The 12,414-nt window shown below is 38.5% G+C and overlaps 1 protein-coding gene and 1 non-coding gene across 9 annotated transcripts in view; one reads left to right on the forward strand and one right to left on the reverse strand.

The window, feature by feature from the left end:
• pbrm1 (polybromo 1) overlaps positions 1 to 12,414 on the reverse strand; it is a 24,556-nt gene continuing 12,142 nt past the window's right edge. For 4 of the 8 annotated variants that reach the window (XM_077202561.1, XM_077202560.1, XM_077202559.1 and 1 more), the window contains 12 exons: positions 12,238 to 12,395; positions 11,888 to 12,142; positions 10,102 to 10,247; positions 8,788 to 8,945; positions 8,407 to 8,590; positions 8,066 to 8,270; positions 7,435 to 7,636; positions 6,720 to 6,869; positions 5,345 to 5,500; positions 2,473 to 2,522; positions 2,106 to 2,319; positions 1 to 618 (listed from right to left, as the gene is read on the reverse strand). In XM_077202561.1, the coding sequence (XP_077058676.1) occupies positions 446 to 618; positions 2,106 to 2,319; positions 2,473 to 2,522; positions 5,345 to 5,500; positions 6,720 to 6,869; positions 7,435 to 7,636; positions 8,066 to 8,270; positions 8,407 to 8,590; positions 8,788 to 8,945; positions 10,102 to 10,247; positions 11,888 to 12,142; positions 12,238 to 12,395 (2,051 nt within the window). In that variant the 3' untranslated portion in view covers positions 1 to 445. The remainder of the gene's footprint in view (positions 619 to 2,105; positions 2,320 to 2,472; positions 2,523 to 5,344; positions 5,501 to 6,719; positions 6,870 to 7,434; positions 7,637 to 8,065; positions 8,271 to 8,406; positions 8,591 to 8,787; positions 8,946 to 10,101; positions 10,248 to 11,887; positions 12,143 to 12,237; positions 12,396 to 12,414) is intronic. The other 4 variants (XM_077202566.1, XM_077202565.1, XM_077202563.1 and 1 more) reach the window with 2 other exon arrangements.
• On the forward strand, positions 2,981 to 3,062 carry trnal-uag (transfer RNA leucine (anticodon UAG)). Its single transcript has one exon. It is a non-coding gene; the product is annotated as a tRNA-Leu (tRNA).

A 12,414-nucleotide genomic window follows, 5' to 3' on the forward strand; every position in this document is an offset into this window, starting at 1 on the left:
TTTTGTCAATGTTAGTTTATTGAAACAATGGACAGATAGCGTCCATTCCAAAATGATTTTAGCTGATACAACTGGGATGATATGAAAAATAGGCCTATTAACTTCTTGTCATACCATTTTACGAACCAAGACCCAAAAACGGCCATTTCTACATTCTTTCAGAACAATCCTAACTTATTCGCCTCACAAATTACAATGAACAAACATTAAGGTCAACACTTTAAAGTTCAACATTTTATGAAAATGTTTAAATTGGTCTAAGAACATTTAATAGTCAAAATACAAAATGAGCCAATTGAAAGTGCTATCAAGAAACATCAACACTAACGAAGCCAACAGACAATATTTAGCATTACAAACCCCTAAACAGAACGTTATTCGATCACAACATGAAAACACTAAGAACAGCTCATCTCACTGTGTAAGAATAATAAAGAGGAATGCTTCAGATGTTTTGGATGTTGTACGTCTGTTGAATGTTTAGTGTGTCTCGCAGCATTAGGTCCCGAAGTCGCCACAGAGCGTCAGCCATGGTCTTGTGAGCTCCCTTGCTCTTCAGCCAATGAGAGGGCAGACGGCTCTCCTGCTCTTTTGTGAGCCGCACATCTTTCCTGCGAGCTGGGGTCAAACACACACACGACATTTGACTGTTTTAAGATTGCTAATGTACTTACCCAAGCGTCAGTTTCAGAATAAAAAGGACAGACTTGTTAACAGTAGATAATAGACATTTTTCTAATATTATTAGTTACAGTATCTAATATTTTTGACTGAATTCTGAGTAAATATTGTGTAACATTCACTATTGTTTAAAAGTTCAAGAGACAGTAAAAACATTCGTTACAAAATATTTCTATTTCAAAGCAATTATTCAAACTGTCTATTCATCAAAGAAACTTGAAAAACATGTATCTGTGTTTCCACAAATATATGAAGCAGCAAAACTGTTTCCAACAATGATAATAATAATAATAATAATAATAAATGATTTGTGAGCAGCAAATCAACAGATTAGAATTTCTGAAGGATCATGTGACACTGAAGACTGGAGTAAAGATGCTGAATTTAAATAACATTTAAAAAAAAAAAAAGAAAACAAGCTATTTTAAACTGCAGTAATATTTTACAAAATTATATATATTTTGTAACTGTATTTATGCTCAAAGCTTTGGTGAGTATAAGAGACTTTAAAAAGCATTCAATAATCGTATTAACCCCAAACATTTTGAACAGTAATGTGATTGTTTAATTAATACAATTAATAAAGTTAATAAACCAATAATACTGTAAAGAAATGTATCACCCATAGGGCATAGGCTGGATAAATCTCACTCATAGTTTTCATTTTCTTTATGCAAAATATAATTATTATTTTTTGGTAACATTTTACAATAAGGTCTCATTTGTTAACATTAGTTAATGCGTTAACTAACATGAGCTAACAATGTGCAATATATTTTTGCAGCATTTATTAACCTTTGTTAATAAAAACTTTAATGTTCATGTTAGATCACAATATTATTACAGGCTCTGTGGAATACTTGATTCTGATTGGTCAATCATGTAATCCATCGGTATGTTATCCCTGATAAAAAAAACGGTAAAAACTGATAACACCGGCTCACCCGGGTAACTAAAGTCGGCGCTTTACGCTTGCTAGGAACGTTTTTTCCTCATGGAAGTTTTGCGTTTGGTGAGTAAATAAAATATTAAAACTCAAATCCATATTTTCTGCACACAATATTGATTTTGTTGTGTCAGGGTCCTGATCACCCTGTCGGGGTTTATTCTGCGATAACAGCCGTCTGAATGTACATTATCCCTTTACTTAACAGATACGGCATTTAATATTAAAAACGTAAAAAAATTAACTTCAACAATGATTAATAAATGCTTTAGAAGTATTTTTCATTGTTAGTTCATGTTAAAATGTGTAGTTAACACATGTTCATGTTAATAAATGAAACCTTATTGTAAAGTGTTACCATTTTTTCCCTTGATTTTTCCAGTGACATCTGACCTTGAGGTGCCTTGCTCTCTAAGTATCTGCATTGACAATGTTGGTCGACCATTAGAACATAATGTAAATCTGCCTTCTAACTCACCAGAGAGTGTTTGGTCCCATTTGCTGACAGTAGTGGACTCAGCACTGAGTCCTTCAATATACCTCAGGTAAGCCTCTGAGTGTAGCAGTCGCTGGGGTTTGGGTGGAGGAGCCACAAATATGGGGGTGGAGGGCTGCTGTAGAGAGGGCGTCCCAGCCTGCCCCTGTCCCGGGTAGGGTGGTGGAGCCTGTTGGCCTGAGTTCATCACACCCATCTACAGAAACACAGATTCAGAACGACTCGAAGCGCAGAAATGATTCCATTCAATCCAACCGTTGTTGTAGTTTTTGTTGCCAGAAATAAAAGTGCATCAACATTTAGTATTCATATAAGGGATGAATGCGAAACCCTTGAAAATCAGCATTACCTGAGTCCCATAAGCACTTCCTGTTGAACCCGGGGCCATTCCATTCATACCTGTGAAAGAGGTATCAGCATATACTGAGAATAAGAGACTTTCAAAGTAAACTGATACCATCAGCTCTTTCTGTTCATGTTTATTTGTGTAGATAATCAGTTCTAAAGTGTTGAAACCATTAGAATCTGACAGTAGTTTATGGCATAATCCACAGAAATGAAGACATATGAAGTCTCAAATCAAGCAAAAGGAGACATTTTTTCACGCTGATCATAAAGTGAGTGACCAGGGGCTGTCAAGCTCCAAAAAATGTACAATGAAAGTACTGCATCTGACTTGTGTAATAAAGCGAACTTTCTGTTTGGAGAAGAAAGTGAAGTTGCTATTCGTTAAATGATTAGTTTTGTGTCAGGTTTCAATATTAAAAGCACCAATCAGCCAAACACAGCTTTTCATTGAATTATGAATTACATTCTGGTCTTTTCGTCAAACAAAACTGCATTACTATCTCAGGAGAGGTAGCGTGGCCGAGCGGTCTAAGGCGCTGGATTTAGGCTCCAGTCTCTCTGGAGGCGTGGGTTCGAATCCCACCGCTGCCAATTATGTTTTGTGGGGCAGTAGTGGCCTAATGGTTCGAGAGTTAAAGAATAAATGTGTGTGTCTCATTTGAATGTTATCTGGATCCAACATCATTGGTCTTGTCGTGTGACCCAGCTTCAGCGTCAGTTACCTGCCATTTACAACTCCTCTCCTGTGGGTTCATGGGACAGTAAAGTGTCTATCGAATGTGGACTCTGGAATCTAGTAGTAGCAGTCGTAGTAGCTCATTTACTACGTACTTTTTACCTACTGGTTTGCGAACACTATGTATTCAGAAATACTTCTGTTTTAGCATACTGTTTTTACGCATACTAGTAGGGAAGTAGGTATATTCAGATTCAGCGATACAAAGTGTTTAGCCCCTTTATGAAGCTTAACTGCTCCTAGTCACTATTGCTTTCGTTCTAATGAACAGAACTTGAATATTCTTCAAAATATCTGTAACACTTTATAATAAGGTCTGATTTGTTAACATTATTTGATGTGTTAACTAACATGCAATAAAAATGAGCAATACATGTTTACAGCATTTATTAAACTTTGTTAATGTTAGTTAATAAAAATGTTAATGCTAGTTCACAGTGCATTAACTAATGTTAACAGATACAACTTGATTAAAAAAAAGGTATTAGTAAATGCTGGGATTTACATGAACTAAATATTAATAAATGCTGTAGAAGTATTGTTCATTGTTTGTTCATATTAACTAATGTACCGGTAGTTATCTAATATTAATAAATAAAATCTTCTTGCAAAATGTTACCAAAATATACAATTTTGGACAACACTTTAAAATAAGGTCCCATTAGTTCAAATTAGTTCATCAATGAACTAACATGAACTAACAATGAGCAATAAATTTGTAACAGAATTTATTAGGGGTTCACGCGTTTAGCGATGAGACTCTATTGCAATTATTAGAATTTCCAAGGATCAGCATTCTCCGCTAAAAGTGATCAGGCAAACAAAACCATAAGTCGTGGAGACTTGAATTTTTGAGAGAGGGTAGTACTCTCACTGTCTACAACGTCACAAAGGTTCGCCCCAATTGGCCTGATGGTGGCGCTACAGCGATCAAAAGTATATAATGGCTCATAACTCCTAAACCGTTCGTCGCAGACTCAAGACAGATTTCACTATCTTATATAATTGAAATCCTTGACTCACGATGAACAAAACATTCAAACGTTTTCGAAATGTTTGGGTATTTTGCATTTTTCGAAAAACCTACTTTTGCAAAATAGTCCTAGGTTTTTGCCCGATCAGAACCAAACCAGTGCAGAAAGATTCTCTGGAATCTGATTGTCAATAATTATATTCAAAAAAAGATCAAAACTTTGAGTCACATCCGCGGCGGTGAGGTGAAGTCCGCCAGTGAAGTTTGAGCGGCTGTCAGAGAAGGTTAACGGAGGCCGATCGGAAGGAAACTCGCTCGGCCTGTTTGACTCACGGCCCTGGAGGCCTGTGAGAAATTCAAAAGAAATCGGCCACCTGGGGACGCCTTCACGTTTTTCACGTGCATAAAGGATTGTACAGTATATCACGCGATTTTTTGCATATGCCCACGGCATGGTAGAACTCCTCCTTCTGAGCAGCTTTGCCCCTAGGACCGCTGCTGTCAATCGAACTGTTTCGCAAACTAGTCCTAGGTTTTTGGCTTAACCTCGACATAACTGTTAAAAAGCTTTAAAGCATATATTACCTTAGTAAATTGCCTGTTTTGGCTTTAAATGTTTTTTCCATCAATGATCATGGTGGTTACAAGCTTGCTAAAGAAAACATAATACCTTAAAGCGCTTGAACCCCATTATTTGATGCTTGCAGCTATATTTAATCTGGTTAACGTTAGTAATAAAAATACAACTGTTCATTATTAGTTAATGTTAGCTCAGGTCCATTAAATAACAACTTAATAAACAACTTTTTATTTTGAAAATGTATTATTAAAAGTTGAAAGATTAATAAATGCTTTAGAAGTATTGTTCTTTGTTAGTTCATGTTAACTGGTGCAGTTAACTAATGTTAACAAATGAAACCTTGCTGTAAAGTGTTACCACAATTTGGTGTTGTACTAATGAAAGACATGTGGGTGAGTAAATGATGATAGAAATGTCAGTTTTGCATGAACTATTCCTCAACAGAACATTGGGAGTCTCTTGGTTTTGTCTTGGTCCGGGCAGACAGTTTGCTCTATGGTTCAGGTAGCCCCTCTTGTTAGGATTGGAGAGGCAGACAGGAAGCAACTGCGAGTGGGGACGTGTGGCTGTGAAGTGGTCCTTACCCAGATACGGCATGCCAGGCATACCCCACGGGAAGTGGAGTGGTAAGGCAGGCATCCCCATGGGATGTAGAGGCATGCCGGCCATGTTAATCATGCCATCGACAGGCCCCTGAAAGGGCAGCATGGGTGGCCTGTAACTACCCAGCATGCCTTTTCCTTGGAAGAGGAAGGTGGCGACAACATATGCATGCATCAGTATATCATGCAGTTATGAGAATGAATTCATGCACTACATGTAAAACGAAAATGAAAACTACAATTAGAGCATGTAAGCTGATTTATCATTCATGATGAAACGGGAAACCCAACACACACACACAGAGACACACAGACACACACACACACACACACACACACACACACACACACACACACACACACACACACACACACACACACACACACACACACACACACACACACACACACACACACACACACACACACACACACACACACACCCTTTCCACAAACTGGGCACCAGCGCTGTGCTTAATCTGGCCCGTATCCACCCTTTTCCACTGAAGAAAAGTGGTTCTAGGCCTGAAAAATCTTCTTTGCTGGTATTGCGTTCTTCTCCAATTAAGTTGAGCTGCAAAGCTACTCCAGCAGCAATTTTAGTATTTATTAATATTTTGAATTATCTTTTACTTTCATATTTTCACTTCGCATTTAAGTTAAAGTCATAAATGTTTATTGTTATTTTTAAAAATAAAAATAATTTGTATTTAACTTTATTTTTGATTCAGTTTAATTAATTTTACTACTCCAATTGAAACATATTTTATTCCAGTTTTTAATGTACATTTTTTAAATGGGTGTTTAAAAGGGTTTTCATTTAATATTTATATTTTAATTTATTTCTGCTATAATTCGGTTATCTAGCACTTTTTTAAATAGTTTTAGCCTTTAAACAATACTATCCTTTTTATTTTTGTTATTCATCTGATAATTTTAGGATTGCACCAAAATGTTAATTTAGGCTGATATTAAAATTCTATACTACTCTATATAAATTAATTCAATTGAAAAAATAATTTTAAATGCTACAAGTGAATTTAGGAAATATTTTGGGATAAACGTCATTATTCAGCTCTCAAGTCAGTGAAAACGGATCATTTCTGAGGAAAGTCCTCTGAACACATGGCTGAGCACCATTCCAATGAAAAAGGGGTAGTAAAGTTTCATGATTGTTACAGTTCATGCAGTAACTCTGATGGAAGATAACAGACGTTAGTTTTGAAATTACAGACACCAAAACATGGCAGTTTTGCGAAAGGAATGAACTGGCTGAAGATGGCACTGGAGATGAGTGTGTTAGCAGTTAGGCTTCGTATTGCAGCTCTGTGTGTCCACCACACCTGAGAGGGGTTACCTGCCATAGGCGTCATGCTGTGGCTAAGCATCCCCATGGGGGTCGGGGGGGGTACTACCCCCATGAGCGCCCCTACTGGGGTACCTGCTCTCGGGGAGTTCTGCGCTGCTCTTTCTCGCTCCTGCTGCTCCGCTACTTTAGCTGCCCGCTCTAAATTGACCACAAAAGATAAAAACAATTAGATGTTTCATGGAAAACCTGAAAGGGATACTCCACCGTGTTTTCATATTAAACTATGTTATTCCCTTAACTAAGACAAGTTGATACATACCTTTCTCGTAAATCGCTCTGTCTTGCGGCGAAACTTTGTTAGCACTTAGCTTAGCCCAGTTCATTCAATAGGGGCCAAGCAGAGAAACGACCAAACACCTCCACGTTTTCCCTTTTTAAATACTATTACTCGAGTAGTGTAACTCGACCTAGGATGGTGACACAAAATAAAACGTTGCGCTTTTCTAAGCGTGTACCATTGCAAGTGGTTGGGAGCACTTCGACTTGGCGCAGTAATATCATCACTCGTGAAAGATCCTCCCAAGTGCTCCCAAGCAAGACAGAGCGATTAAGTGCACGCACTGAGACGAGGGAGGTATGTATCAATCATGTATTGTCTTAGTTAAGGGAATAACATAGTTTAATATGAAAACACGGTGGAGTATCCCTTGAAGACATTGTATGCCATGCATAAGTGTCCATATATGATTTCCAGGCACTTTACCTTCGTACTCCGCTTTCTTAGTGGCCTCAAGGTTCCTCCACTCTGTGCCCACCAGTCGACTGAGTTCTCCAAAAGAGAAATCAGGGTGCTGGGCCTTGATGACAGCTCTCATTTCACTGCTGAAGAGGATGTACCCACTCATGTTGATCTTCCTCTTTGCCCCCTCCTTCTTCGACAAACCCTTAATGGACTTTGGTGCGGACTGTGGGAAAATGAGATGCTGATAATCTAGTCTCGGCCTTAGACAGGATGCATCTTTAGATTCAAACCACATACAAAAATACAAAATCACTCGCTTCAGTATGATTGGCAGGATTCTATGTAACGGGACAGTTTAACTTTATAGCAATTTGCAAACTTTCTACGGAACTTCTGCTGTGTTTAGTAAATCTGGCCCTAAATCTAATAATTATCAGTTTACATGTCCCAAGTTGGCAGTTTTTACCAGAATAAGTTAAATAGTGAATACTCTCGCTCTTCGAGACAATACAGTAAATAATACAATGACAACTTCTATGAAAAGCCCTTCTGAGATCAGTGGTTTAAATCATTGAGGGTCACCTACTGCTATTCCTATCGCTCTTGCACAAGCACAAACAATGGTTTTCATTCAACAACAGAGACTGCAGACCTGCGGGGGGGCATAATGCAGCATGTCCATGTCACCGGTCAGCTGAGTCTGAAGCTGAGGCATGCCGTGAGCATCAGAACCGTCTCCATCATCATCACCCAAGTCCTCCAGCTCTTCATCCGTCATGTCCGCAAACTTGGCCTCCAACTCTTCGATCTTCTTATTGAGCAGTGGAGACGGCTCCTTCTGAGGCACTATGAGCTTTCTGACAGAGATAACCAAAAGCATGAGTCCAATTTTCAATGTTGGGACAGAAACGAGCAATCCCACCGCTGTACACTTCAGTCTGTTTTCTAAGTAAATCAAGTTTTATTTTTCTTTGGATTACTGAAGCAACTGACCGAAAGTAATAGATTTCATCCTCGACTACTTTGGCAGACAGAGAGAAACGCTTCAGCCCTTTAAACTTCTTCATTTGCTTCTCACTCTCTATGTAGCGGCTCTCACACAGCAACACATTCTCCTCCGGCATTTCAGTTGGCCGGCATGACAGGAAATCTTTGAAAGAAGACACTGTACACTTCCCTGAGGACAAAAAACACTCCAGATGAGGGAGAAGACATGGTGATAAGATTTAATCAGGGAAAATAACATCATTTCTGGTAATATTAGTCCTTTCAATGTAAATAACTCAATGTATTTCAGTCAATGTTCTTGAAACCACTCAGTAATGCAACTGTAATGATGGAACTTAACTTCGGGGCCAGCCAAAATACTGTTACCTCCAATACAGGTCATAGGGCAGGATTCTTCCAGGTTACTGAGGAATACTTCCTTCTTGTAGAACATCTTAGTAGGTTCATGCTCAGTCTCCTCGGGATGGATGAAGATGGGCCCGAAAAAATAGGCAGCTCCATCTCGCACCCACATCTTCTCTATCCTATTACAAGACAAAATCATTTATATATCAGGAGACACTGTCGTGAATCCAAGTTTGCTGGTCTTGTTGTTATTGACATCTTAAGAAGTGGCAGTTGGGATTTATAATCTATAGCTACAATAAGTACAAACAAAAGTAAAATAACCAAGAAGGATTGCTATGCAAAATTAAACAGTCAATTTACCCAAAACACCTCTGGCAATTCCAAAAAAGCACAGATCGTAATGGAAAGTTCTGCGCGTGATCAACTGACGACGTGCAAATTAATAAACACAGATGCAGCCGGATCATTTCCATAATGACCAGCACAATCTACCAAGAGCAGCCCACATTAGTGTCTGGTTTAAGACATGCTTTTTATGGGCGGTAAATAATGGCACAAACACCAGTAAATTTACTAGCGCAAACCTTAGTAAATCACCTTGCATGATTCATTTAAATACTCTCCTCCCATAAATTTTGCGTCTGAATTGGAAACTCCCTTTGAAAGTCATATCAGAGGGATAGTTCTGTCATCAATTAATTACTCATCGTTAAGTCGTTCCAAATCCTTTCCAAAGACTTTCGTTCATCTTCAAAACAATTGAAGATATTTTTAATGAAACCAGAGAGATTTCTGTCCATTCCACCAAATCTTTCACATTTCAAAAAGTTTATAAAGACATGAAGCAGTTTAATCCAAGTCTTCTGTGTTGATCAATATTTATATAATAATACAAGCCTAAATTAATCTGTTGATCATATGAATCCATAGTGTGTCTTCAGAAGACTTAGATTAAATCAATCAATTTATATGAATTACTTTTGTCTTTATGAACTTTCTGAAGTGTCAAAGTTTTGATCAAAGGACTTTCAATGGAGGGACAGAAATATCTCAGGTTTCATTAAAAATATCTTCATTTGTGTTTCAAAGAACAACAGAAGTCTTCTGAGCTTGGAATGATATGACTGTGAGTACTTGTTGACCGAACCCTTTTATAGTTCCTTTTTGTTCTATTCGAAGCTCTGCATTGTCTGTTCCCATTTGATTTCATTGTATGGAAAAGAGCAGCATAAATATTCTGCTAAATATCGAAATTTTTGTTCCACAAAAGAAATGACGGCATATAGTTTGGAAGAACATGAGCAACACTGCGTCTCGTCATTGGTACCCTACCTGCCCACACGGTTGCGAACGAGCCCATGAGAGCGGATGTAGACGCAGTCTCCCACTTTCAGCCACATGTCGTTGTAGCAGAGCTGCTCGTAGTACTGGCAGCCTGGCTCGCCGTTACTGACCTCCATGGTAACATCCTCCCTCTCCTGAGGACACAAGATTGATGGTCAGGCAGCATGTGTCAAAGATATTCAATATCAGTCAATATACACTGCCACTACTAAAAAAGTTGTTGTTTGGATTTAAAGGGATAGTTCACCCAAAAATGAAAATTCTGTCAGTATTTACTCACCCTCATGTTGTTCAACCCCATAAGACCTTCGTTCATCTTCAGAACACGAATTGAGATATTTTTGATGAAATCTGAGAGCTGGATCACCCCTCCATAGGCTTCTAAGGGATTGACACTTGCCGGCCCCGAAAAGTTATTAAAGACATCGTTAAAATAGTCCAAGTGACTACAGTGGCTCAATCTTAAGTTTATCAAACGACGAGAATACTTTTTGTGCGCAAAAACAAACAAAAATAACTAATTTATTTCAACAATTCGTTTCCTTCTCTGTGGGCCTCGAGTCAGTTAACGTAGTGTAACAGCACAGCGCTTCTGTGTTATACGTCACACTCGTCACACACATGACCAGCGTCGGCCAATAGTGAGCCTACGTGTGACGTAGCTCTACGCAATCACACTACGTTAACTGACAACTTTAAAGGAGATTTTCTCAATGTTTGTATTTTTTTTGCACCCTCAGATTCCAGATTTACAAATAATTGTATATCGGCCAAATTTTGTCCTATCCTAACAGACCATACATCAATGGAAAGCATATGTAGTCAGCTTTCAGATGATGCGTACATCTCAATGTAGAAAAATGTGGTCCAGGGTCACATATTTATTTGCTTGGGGAGTTTTGGTTCTTTTGCTCTGAAATGGCTGAAATCATTTGGCCAAGTGATATGGTCATGTGATGCGGTCCGAACCGGCCTGGAACTACTTTAGCTGTGCACAAGCATCACACACATGACCAGCGTCGGCCAATAGTGAGCCTACGTGTGACGTAGCTTTACGCAATCACACTACGTTAACTGACTAGAGGCCCACAGAGAAGGAAATGAATAGTTGAAATAAATTAGTTATTTTTGTTTGTTTTTGCGCACAAAAAGTATTCTCGTCGTTTGATAAACTTAAGATTGAGTCACTGTAGTCACTTGGACTATTTTAACGATGTCTTTAATAACTTTTCGGGGCCGGCAACTTTCAATCCCTTAGAAGCCTATGGAGGAGTTATCCAGCTCTCAGATTTAATCAAAAATATCTTAATTCGTGTTCCGAAGATGAACGAAGGTCTGACGGGGTTGAACAACATGAGGGCGAGTAAATACTGACAGAATTTACATTTTTGGGTGAACTAACCCTTTAAATAGGCAAATTGACAGTTCTTGTAACCCTAATTGATGGAGTGTGTAGCTTTTCATTTCTTAAACAACACATTATGGCCATATTCCAAGATGACAATGTCAAGATTCATTAGGCTCAAATTGTGAAAGAATAGTTGTGAGGGAGCATGAAGAATCATTTTCCGTCCAGAGCTTAAATTCATTGAAAGTCTTTGGGATGTGCTGGAGGAGACTTTACAGAGTGCTGGACTCTTGCATTGTCAATACAAGATCTTGACCAAAAATTGATGCACATTTATTTCCATCAAGAGGTGCATTCATTTTTGGTCAAGATCTTGTATTTCATTCAATGAATGTGTTTTTTTTGGTTGGGCATTGTATGTCTTACCTTATCAATGATAGATGGTACAGCTTTACCATCCTCTACCACCTCAGGAGGCTTTTCACTGTCCTGTTTGGGTGCAAACATGGAGGCCACCCGAACCACAGGCAAGGTCACTTCACGAATGACAAACTTCACTGAGCTCAGGGGCATCGTCCACATCTTGATCTTTTTGAAGGACTTGGTTTTAGCAGAATAACGAGACTCGCAGACAAAAACGTCTTCAGGTCGGAAGCTGTCAGGCTGAAGCTTGAAATACTCCTGAAATAAGGGGTTTTATCAGAGCATATTTATAATGTTTTTTAAAACGTAGTATTAATGTAAAATGTTTTGGACTCATCGCTGAATGATATTACCTTCACAAACATGACAACACATTTGCCCATTATTTTATTGACAGGAATTTTGTTGTAATAGTCGCTTTTGAAAACTTCTTTCTCAAGAAATTTGCGTGTTGCAAGATGAAATGTTTCGTTGGGTCTGTAGAACCAGCAGCCATAAAGCCAGTTCTCTCCTTCATGAAAAGATACATA

This window comes from Siphateles boraxobius, unplaced genomic scaffold (genome assembly GCF_051911475.1).
Source record: "Siphateles boraxobius isolate OS27281-9 unplaced genomic scaffold, OSU_SipBor_1 5, whole genome shotgun sequence".
Taxonomy (NCBI): Eukaryota; Metazoa; Chordata; class Actinopteri; order Cypriniformes; family Leuciscidae; genus Siphateles; species Siphateles boraxobius.